General features: G+C 34.2%; 1 protein-coding gene across 1 annotated transcript in view; it reads left to right on the top strand.

Moving 5' to 3' along the window:
• Nucleotides 1-270: 270 nt before the first annotated feature.
• The window catches only part of LOC136041650 (RRP12-like protein), a 107,087-nt gene continuing 95,837 nt past the window's right edge, over nt 271-11,520 (top strand). Inside the window, exons 1-2 of the mRNA XM_065726355.1 lie at nt 271-522; nt 9,777-9,945. Of these exons, the coding sequence (XP_065582427.1) occupies nt 369-522; nt 9,777-9,945 (323 nt within the window). The 5' untranslated portion in view covers nt 271-368. The remainder of the gene's footprint in view (nt 523-9,776; nt 9,946-11,520) is intronic.

The following is an 11,520-nucleotide window of genomic DNA, read 5'->3' as shown; positions in this document are numbered from 1 at the left end:
TAAAATAAATAAATGAAATAAAAGTGTCTTTTAAAATAAAAATTTACAATTTAAATTACAAGACTTCTCGGTACTGTATGTTACCTTTACTGTGATCGTTTGCAATTATTAACGATAACCGTCAAAAAAAGCTCAGCCTGCTGAGTTACCATTACCCACTTGGGTCTGTTTGTCCGGATTGGGTATGTGTCACTTTGAAACGAAATATATATAATTTTTCTTCCTCTAAGTATTATTTTGTGTTCCAAAGTAATATACTGCCAACACTGCACGAATTTTTGGCAGCTATTGCAAAATCTGTAGAAGCACGAGGCTGATTCCTCTTTTGTGACCGATTATTTTTTGTAGGCTACTGTACAATAATAAAAATGACGAAACTGAAAAGACTTAAATCAGCTAAAGGAAAAAGGTGGGCCAAGGGACAGAGTTCTAGCTCGAACCCTGATGTGAAAATCCATAGAGATGCTGCCAAAAGAGGATTTTTTCATCCACTTGGGTTGAGCAACCAAGTGAAGCAGAAAGGTAGGCTTGACTTTTTGTCACTCAAGTCCCCAATAAACACTTTTAAATAGCCTAATGGTTACCCTAGCTTACTTGTTCAGGGTAGTGTGGCAATTACACCTCTCCACTTGATGGGGAAAAATATAGCACTAGATAGTAAATTCTTGGCAAAGTTCTAGTTTGGCTAATTTCTCCTGACTTAGAAAGGGGTTAGCCTATTTTAAGAAAATGAAAATTATAGGTATGTGTATACAGACTAAAGTAGCCTGTATCCTGGGAAGGTATTTTGAAGTAGTCTGTATACCTCTACTCCTCCTGCCAAAGGGCCCTGACCTCTGATGATCTTCAAAAATTTTTGTGTTGTAAGACTGAAACCTTGCAAAATAGATTTCCTGCTTAAATATAGGCTAGTACAACAAAACTGTTTTCAGCTTCACAATTTATGTTCAGTTCCAATTTATAATGTTTCAAAGATCTGCAAATACATTTTCAAAATTTAGAAAAAAAAACCATTGATACAGTTCAAAATTCTATTACCTTAAATCATATTTACAGCATGATAATCTGAACTGCATCCTCCTGTAGAACATCTTGCTGTTGAATTGATAAGGTGACACAATTAGTGGGTGTGATGAGGTGTTGTATCCCCCTGGTACTTCCATTCTGTGTTACTCTAATCCAAAATCAGCAGCATCTTCAAAAGAATTAATTGATTCATCAGTGACTGTCTCATTGGAAAGACTGTTATTAATTAAGGTGAAATGTTGTTTTATGAAAATTTCAAGCTGGCAAATTTCTAAGACTTAGAAATCAGAAGAGGGCTAACATAAAAGCTTAGCAATACCTTCCCAGAACATATTTTTGGCCTTGGATTCATTGCTAGAAGTTTTGTTCTCCTAGCCTAACTTCTCTCCTAGATAGCAAAAAGTAGCTAAACTAGGATTTTACAAAATTCCCAATAAGGGAAATTTATCCATCTTAGAAAGAAGCTGATTTAAGATAAATAAAACTTTCAGGAATTATTATTATTTATTAGAAATATTCCTTCATATAACAAACTGACAGAACACTACAAAAAAAAACTCCAAGAAATTCAATAGAGCACTAAGGTAAAAGACCTGTTTTTGGAAAAAACAACTTTTCTTTGACACTTTTTCAGAAAAACACAGATGGGTTTTTTGGGCTGCCCCTAGCCTATTTTACCACAGCATGCTGTATTGTGAGTGTAGTAACAGAATTCCTGAGTTCATGGTGAAATCTTCACTGCAATTTATGATGATGAATTTATTCATCATAATAAATTCAATATGTGGTCTTTGTTTTGACAAGCAATTGAAAAGAAGAAAAAATATTTAATATTTGTGATTTATAGAATAAATATTAAGCAAGAATAAATATTAAGCTATATAAGTTACATTTTTAGGATCAGAAGACAGTCAGGTTTTTGTTAATATACAAAGAAACCTAAAACACTGAAATAAGACAGTATATACATCAAAATAAGATAATTTGTATTTCCAAAAAAGAGGTTGTTGTAGATAAGTCAATAAATATTTGTTTTTCTTGTATACAACATTTTTCTAAGCTAATGAAACTCAGGGTCATAGAAAGGAAAGGGTTGAAACAGATACATGGATAGACCATTTCCAAGTTTCGGCTGTAGGTCCATCCCTGAAAGTTGTTTACTTAGCTCATTAAAATCACAAGATTGAAAAAAGGGTACTTGTTAAATATCCTGAAAATACCCAAGAAGTTAAGTTAATATTGAAGTGTCATTAATTTTTTTTACAGGAAACCCAGGAGACTGTATGTTAAAATGCATAAAATTAGGTTCAAAATGATCTTTTGACATGGGTCATATAGGTTTTGAAAATAGAAACCAAATGGTTTAGATTTCTGTAGAAATGGACAGGTTTACTTTTCAGAAACTCCTAAGACTGTTAGTTGAGTCTGTCAGGGTATACCCTGCTGGAATCTTATATGTCAGGGTACATAATTTGCTTTTTCAATACTTGCACATTGCAGAAGGGGACAGGATTATATTCAGAGTAAAGGTTTTTCTTCTTAACAAAATTTAATGGAAAGTGTACTTATGTTATTTAAGAGTTCAAAGCTTCAGCGCCTTCCTTAATATCAAATATTTAGTCGACAAACTTTCATATGAACTAAACTCCTAAGACTGTTAGTTGAGTCTGTCAGGGTATACCCTGCTGGAATCTTATATGTCAGGGTACACCTTGCAGGAAAATTATATGTCTTATGATTGGACTTGAGGAGGGTCAATGCACATGTAGTAAAATTGTACATGTCTTTACTGTTTGATTAGAGATCTAAGCTTGTTCAATATATATTTTTACCTAATATTGAAGTATAAGAATTTAAAATCAGAGCACATTAAGCTCAAATTTTAGTATACAGTCATATACTTAGCACATTTACCATGCATGCGAACATGTAGCCCATGTGTAAGCACAGGTGCTATGCAAACATTTAAGAACTCATTTTCTTTTATATCAGGATGTATGTAACAATCAAATTAGTTTTAATATGTAGTAAATTTTTCATCAAGTCTAATTTATACCAAGCTAAATCATGTGTACATTATGCATTGATATTAAAAAAAAAATTCCTAGATGTTTAAATAGTGTTTATTTAATTTTTATGGCACTTGGTATTAACCAAGTGACATATAGCAATCACCAATTCTGTTGGCCTGTCTGTCTGTCGGTCCTGGTTTTGCTACTTTAGGCACTTCCAGGTAAGCTAGGACAATGAAATTTGGCAAGCGTATCAGGGACCGGACCAAATTAAATTAGAAATAGTCGTTTTCCCGATTTGACCATCTGGGGGGGAGTGGGGGCCGGTTAATTTGCAAAAAATAGAAAAAATGAAATATTTTTGACTTATGAGTGGGTGATTGGATCTTAATGAAATTTGATGTTTGGAATGATATTGTGTCTCAGAGCTCTTATTTTAAATCCTGACTGGATCTGATGACATTGGGGGGAGTTGGAGGGGGGAACCTAAAGTCCCAGTTTTGCTACTACATTAATTCTGAAAAATTAGAAAAAATGAGGTATTTTTAACTTACAAACGGGTGATTGGATCTCCATGAAATTTGATATTTAGAAGGATATTGTGTCTCAAAGCTCTTATTTTAAATCCTGACTGGATCTGGTGACATTGGGGGAAGTTTGGGGTGGGGAAACCTAAAATGATGGAAAACGCTTAGATTGGAGGGATTGGGATGAAACTTGGTTGGAAAAATAAGCAGGAGTCTTGCATACGTGATTTACATAATTGGAACGGATCCACTCAATTGGGGGGGGGGGGGTAATTCTGAAAAATAAGAAAAAATGACATATTTTTAACTTACAAAGGAGTGATTGGATCTTCATGACACTTCATATTTAGAAGGACCTCGTAACTCAGATATCTTATTTTAAATCTCAACTGGATCAAGCATAATTGGGGAGGGGGGCAGTTGGGGGGACTGGAAATCTTAGAAAATACTTAAAGCAGTGAGATCAGGATGAAACTGGATGGGAAGAATAGAAACCTGTCTAAGATACGTGACTGACATAACTGGACTGGATCTGCTCTCTTTGGTGGAATTGGGGGGGGGGGTAATTTTGAAAATTGAGGTATTTGTAACTTACGAAAGGGTGACCAGATCTTAATGAAATTTGATATTTAGAAGGATCTTGTGCTTTAAAGTTGTAATTTTAAATTCCGACCAGATCCTGTGACATTCGGGGGAGTTGGAGGGGGAAACCGGAATTTTTGGAAAACATGAAAATTGGGGTATTTTTATCTTATGAATAGATGATCGGATTGTAATGAAATTTGATTTTTAGAAGGAATTCATGTCTCAGAGCTCTTATTTCAAATCCCGACCAGATCTTTTGACATTGGGGGGAGTTGGAGGGGGAAATCTTGGAAAAACACTTGGAGTGGAGGAATTGGGATGAAGCTTGGTGGATAGAATAAACAAATGTCCTTGAAACGTGATTGACAGAATCGTACTGGATTCGCTCTCTTTGGGGGAGTTGGGGGGAGGGGCACAGTGATTTGGCAAGTTTGGTGCTTCTGGACGTACTAGGGCAATGAAAATTGGTAGGCATGTCAGGGAGCTGCACAATTTGACTTGATAAAGTCGTTTTTATCTGGGGGGCAAAAGGGAGAGGAAAAATTAGGTATTTATAACTTACGAGTGGGTGATTGGATCTTAATGAATTTTGATATTTAGAAGGACTTTGTGACTCAGAGCTCTTGTTTTAAATCTTGACCAGCATTAAGCCTTTTATTTTACTTTTTAAATCAATCTATTGATTCATAGAATTTTGTTAGAGCTCATACCATATGATCTCTTGGCTCTTAGCTCTTCTTGCCTTGTCAAAAGTGCCATATGAGCTCTTAGCTCTTGTTTTTAATGAAAAACAAAAATTGTTCAAAACACACATTTGTTTTCCACAAATGTCATTCTATTTTTTTGGGTGCTTAAGGACTGACCATCTTTATTTGTGGTAATCTATATTTGTTTTAAGCCTAGTGTTGGCTCTGCAGCACAACCCAAGGAGCCTTTTTGGGGCTCCTTGGGTTGGTAATCATTGAAATACTAAATGCTTCATTGACTGGTTTTGATTATGTGTTACTGGTCCCCCATTTCTAAAATAAACACTTGATATGTTTTTATTGTAATATTTGTCTTACATAGTAATTAATCTAAAAAATAAGTTTTCCACAAGATCAGTTTTTCAATAAAAAGTAAAGAACTCTATTAAACCAAAAATGAGCAGAAATAAAATAAAAAAAATCTAGCAATTTTAAAACCACCACAAATCACCATCAATAAATAAATAAAACCCAAAACAAACAGAGATTACAATGAATAACCAATTCTAACTCAAAACATGTTGAAATTAAAATGAGTATGGCTGACAACCCCCATACCTTCTCAAGACCAGAACATAATTTTCACCTTATATGCCAGGGGGAGATAAAATAAAAATTTACAATGTCTGAAATAAAATAGACTGTAATTTGTGTCATTATTGTTTCTTAAAAGGGGATATAGACCAGAAAGATGCTGTACAAAACAATTACAAAAGTAGAATGCAACCTACTGTGGGTATGTTTGTTGTACCTTCCATGGTTGGCAACTATTTTAGGACATCTAAACCATTTTTTTTTAATTTTACAAATATTTATTCAGTCCTAGCTCTATTCAGCTCTAAGCATTAAAATGAATATTTTTGTATGACTGGTTCCAGCATGACATTTCCACCATGTGTGGAACTTAATATTTGGTTCATTTGGTTTTACTGAAAAAGACCTCATTCTTGTTGCTATTTCCCTAACTTGAATCCCTTCCTTAAAAATTTATTGAGAAGACAACTGTCTAAGAAAAATCTTTAGTTTGAATAATCTACCCATGTGCCAATAAAGTGCAAAAATAACCCTCTAGCCTTTTGGGGCCAAAAAAATACATTGTGTCCACATTGCTTTTTACTTAGGCAGTGCTTTTGCACTGCCTATGATAGTGAAAAAAAATTGTTAGCTAAAAAAATAAATTGCTAATAATCCATAAAAACATAATGATTGGGCTCATTTAAGGAACATAAGCTTGGAGGTAAGACATGAAAATTTCAAGGATGTTTTGCTGGACAAAAAGGACTTGAAAAAAATAAAACAGTATAGATGTCAGTCAAGTCAAGAAAGACAATGCCTTTTTTTTAACAGCTAAAATAAAGCAGATAATTAAATTATTTGTTTTTCTAAAATGGTGGATTCAGATATGAGTATATTCAAGGATGTATGTAGCCTATGATTTGAATTAGGATATTTTCAGCCCTATTGCAGTCAAAATGTGTATATTTTTGATGGATTAACCATCAAATTGGCTTTTTGAAACAAAGATAGCTTGAAACAAAGCCATCTGTGTTTTTGGTATTATGTGCTATTTTAAGTTTTTGCTTGATTGGGCGTTGTAATTTCTGCTTGTTGTAGGTTTGACATCTTATTTAAACAAATGTCTGTTTATTTTAAGTCCCAAGTTTGTACTTTAATTTCCCTGTAAAAACATACAGGGGTGCATGGATATTTGTCTAGGTTGAGTTCAGGTATTAGAAATTTTGTTCATAATTTACTAATAAGTTAGACAAGGTCTAAGAGTGATTGCTTAGAACATCTATTAAACGTTGAGCTACCAAGACCTCCTTCCAACATTTTACCATTGACAATTCATCTATGTTTTCCAAAATAAATTCATCATAGCATACTATTGTGGCCATTTATTTGAGCTTGGTAAGTTAATTTGCATAACATTTGAATCTGTCTTCTAAATGTTAAAATATCCATTTGTAAGACTGCATCCCTTCATGTCTTATAATGATCATCCTTTTTGAATTTGCTGCATTATTCAAAAATTTGGGTGTAAGTCACAACACGTAATTACCCTCATTCCAATTACCTAGTTGAAACAAACCACCTAAATTTTCTAGAGTCCTGTGAAAAAAAAAATCTATGAAAGATGGACAATATCCTTTACTTAGATACTCCTGCTGATGGACTGATATTGCCATAGAAGTTACTTGTGATTTGCAAACTTTGATTTGTTCTGTAATACACTGAGAAACATCTAGAAAAGAAATTATCTTGAACTTATAGTATGCCAATAAATAGTTGAAGAACAAACATATACAGGAGGCTTGGTAAGACTGCCACACAAGGAAAAAAGTAATGTTTTTTCTTTTGTTTTGCATTGAGATCCCCTGGTCTAAGGAAAAAGGTATAAGCTTCTATTCAACAGAAAATATGACCCATTTGAAAGGAGGGCATGGTTCCCTAAATTTTTTTTTCACATTAGTGTTCTCTTGGCCAAGGGACTTATAGATCAGTTTTAAACCAATCAATGGTAAAAGTTACTGGCTATTGTCTGTCCCTGACACTCTTCTCTTTTAAATTTTTAGTCCTTTTAGCCCAATGAATGACCCTTGGAAGATTTAAAACAATTTTACCAAAAAAAGAATGGTCAAGCCCAGTTTTCAAGGTCTTTTTGATGCCATTTCTGGGTACTCTAATGAACCTCTAACCAGTTTCTCGCTCCCCGTGGGCACATACCCTGGAACTTGGGGGCAAAATCATGTACTAAATTAAACACCAACCATCAAGCACAAATAAAATAATATGCTTCTTTACCTGGAAAATTGTAGCAATTTTCCCCTTTGTTCAAATTGTTTGTTTTTTGTATATATTTTATTAACAAGTAAAATTGAGTAACCAAACATCATATGAAAAGAAAACTAAATTTTGGTAAGCTACTTCTTTTTAAAAGTCCTGACAATATCAGGAAAGAATTTGTTAATTACAAAAAGTTTTCAAAAACATATGCCTTACCATGTAAATATACTTATGTTTGTTTTCAGATTTTCAAACTTTCTTAGAAAATGTTTTTGCATGCCGGCCAATAGTCTGCATAGTGCAGGTGCTGATCCTCCGATTTTCTGGCTTCGTTCAAGAGTGCAATGTGTGGTTGGGAAGAAATTATCTGATGCTTCCTTTGTTTTTCCCCTAGTTTTCTCTAGATACCCATTTAGAGCCCAGGGTCGACCCTGGCTGAGTTTACTGTCACATCTTTGACCTTTGTTCCAAACCAATGATATCAACCAGGGATCAATTTGCTGATGACAAAAATTCTTTAAGAATCCATGTCTTACCTTGTAAATATGCTCATAGTTTCCTTTTAGGTGCAGTAGGGGAGAATCTTCTAACAACAGAAAGTTTTCAAAAACATATGCTTTACCATGTAAATATACTTATTTTTGTTTTCAGATTTAAAAACTTTCCTAAAAAACGTTTTTGTGTGCTGATCAATAGTTAGTGCAGGTACCAATCTCCTGATTTACTTGCTTCATCCAAGAGTGCAATGCATGGTTGGGAAGAAATTATCTGACGCTTCCTGTGTTTTTCCCCAGATTTCTCCAGATACCCATTTAGAGCTGGGTTGACTCTGGCTGAGCTTATAGTCACACCTTTGACCTCTGTTCTAAACCAGTGATTTATGGCTTCACAGCACCTTCTAAATGATCAAGCAGGGATTTGCGAAAATTCTTTAAGAATCCATGTCTTGTCTTGTAAATATGCTCATACTTTCCTTTTAGGTGCAATAGGGGAGAATCTACTAACAACTGAGAGTCTTTAAAAACAACTGAAAGACTTCACAGCACCTTCCAAATGATCTAGCGGGGATCAATTTGCTGATAACGAAAGTTCTTTAAGAATCCATGTCTTGTCTTGTAAATATGCTCATACTTTCCTTTTAGGTGCAATAGGGGAGAATCTACTAACAACTGAATGTCTTCAAAAACAACTGAAAGACTTCACAGCACCTTCCGAATGATCTAGCAGGGACCAATTTGTTGACAACAAAAAATCTTTAAGAATCCATGTCTTACCTTGTAAATGCGCTCATACTCTCCTTTTAGGTGCAATAGGGGAGAATCTACTAACAACTGAAAGACTTCACAGCACCTTCCAAATGATCTAGCGGGGATCAATTTGCTGATAACGAAAATTCTTTAAGAATCCATGTCTTGTCTTGTAAATATGCTCATACTTTCCTTTTAGGTGCAATAGGGGAGAATCTACTAACAACTGAATGTCTTCAAAAACAACTGAAAGACTTCACAGCACCTTCCGAATGATCTAGCAGGGACCAATTTGTTGACAACAAAAAAATCTTTAAGAATCCATGTCTTACCTTGTAAATACGCTCATACTTTCCTTTTAGGTGCTGTAGGGAAGAATCTACTAACAACTGAAAGTCTTCAAAACAACTGAAAGACTTCACAGCACATTCCAAATGATCTAGCGGGGATCAATTTGCTGATAACAAAAATTCTTTAAGAATCCATGTCATACCTTGTAAATATGCTCTTACTTTCCTTTTAGGTGCAATAGGGAAGAATCTACTAACAACTGAAAGTCTTCAAAAACAACTGAAAGACTTCACAGCACCTTCCAAATGATCTAGCAGGGACCAATTTGCTGACAACAAAATTATTTAAGAATCCATGTCTTACCTTATAAATACGCTCATACTTGCCTTTTAGGTGCAGTAGGGGAAAATCTACTAACAACTGAAAGTCTTCAAAAACGACTGAAAGACTTCACAGCACCTTCCAATTGATCTAGTGGGGATCAATTTGCTGATAACAAAAATTTTTTAAGAATCCATGTCTTACCTTGTAAATATGCTCTTACTTTCCTTTTAGGTGCAATAGGGAAGAATCTACTAACAACTGAAAGTCTTCAAAAACACAATGCTGCAGTTGGTGCTGACAATCGAATGGAAGAGGATGATGAGCTTAGTGCTGGAGGAGAATCTTTTGCTGAAACATTTGCCACTAATTACACAAACTGCACTAATGCCTCTTTCTCTAGGTTTGTTTTTTGTAATTTTAGTGTGATAATTTCCAAATATTTTTTAAATCCCAAAGTGTCTTGGCATAACTAGGGGATGTGGGGGTGTGCAGTGCCCAGGGTGGCACTTTCCAAGTGGTGGCACAGATAATAGAGAAGATGAGACCAAAAAGAGCTCGGTAATCTTTTTTGGTTTCTCTTTGTATTTACTATATTTTTAGGCGAATTGATGTATATGCTCTATGCCTTATAGCCTACAAATAGCATTAATTGTTGAAGGATCATGCAAGACAACGTGTTGCCGTCTTCATTTACTGCAACACAATTTTATTTAATATAAACAAGAGGAGGAAGATGGAAAACTAAATTGGAAAATACACATAAGTGGGAGACAAATCCCCCTCAGAGATATATTTGGATGGAGACTATCAGAGACCCATTTGGTTAACATTATAAACCAAACTTATCTCATTTCTCCAGTAAGCACCACTCCAAAATTTATCTTAGAATCTGTTCAGGCTCAAATGGGCCAAATTTTCAGGCATTTTCCTATCAGCTTTCAAATTCTACTGGACTTACCTCTTTCTTTCCACTTTGCAGACACTGCAATATAGGAAATGAAACAATGAACCATTGGTTATTTGAATGCAACATGCTGACACCTGCACAGCTTATCCTTCAAAGTAAACTGTTAAAAAGCTTCACACATCGCAAAATTCCAGCATCAGTCAATTTCCTGTCTGACCTAACCTGCTCAAAGAGTACTGAAATCAACATACTTACTTACCCTGGTCATCCAGTTCCTGGAATCAAAAGACCTAATGCAAGACACATAATCAAAACCGAGCTATCTCAAGACGAACAAATAGCAACCATCTATAGTTCAGCACATCATATGGTATAAACAGACAATAGGAAAGGGGCTGAATAAGTCCAGACTGGAAAGCCTATTTAACACCAAACAGAAGAAGACATAGAACCAACATTTTGTTCAACATTTGTTTTTCTAGGAATCAATAGTGCCAATACACCATTTCTATTTACTGTTTAGTTAAAACTCAATTTATAAACCGCGAAATTATTTTAAAAAACATGTGTTGAGTAGCATTAAAAGCTTAGAATTACTAAAATGTATTATCATATGCTAATGTATAAATGTATAAATGTATATCATAAATGTATATAAATTTATATACATATAAATATTTATATACATATACATTATATTATATGTATATATATTTTATATTTATATACATTATATAAATGTATTTATCATAAATGTATAAATGTATATCATACGCTGTGCAGGTGTCAGCATGTTGCATTCAAATAGCCAATGGTTCATTGTTTCATTTCTTATATTGCAGTGTCTGCAAAGTGGAAAGAAAGAGGTAAGTCCAGTAGAATTTGAAAGCTGATAGGAAAATGCCTGAAAATTTAGCCCATTTGAGCCTGAACAGATTCTAAGATAAATTTTGGAATGGTGCTTACTGGAGAAATGAGATAAGTTTGGTAAGTTATGTAAATTACTAAAGAACTAAACAAGTAGTTGTTTATGCTAATGTAAATAATTGCAGGAATTAAAATACTATA

The sequence above is a fragment of the Artemia franciscana genome, unplaced genomic scaffold, assembly GCF_032884065.1.
Source record: "Artemia franciscana unplaced genomic scaffold, ASM3288406v1 PGA_scaffold_32, whole genome shotgun sequence".
In the NCBI taxonomy this organism is placed as follows: Eukaryota; Metazoa; Arthropoda; class Branchiopoda; order Anostraca; family Artemiidae; genus Artemia; species Artemia franciscana.
The sequence above is the reverse complement of the archived record's forward strand: the minus strand, read 5'-3'. Positions and strand labels throughout refer to the sequence as shown.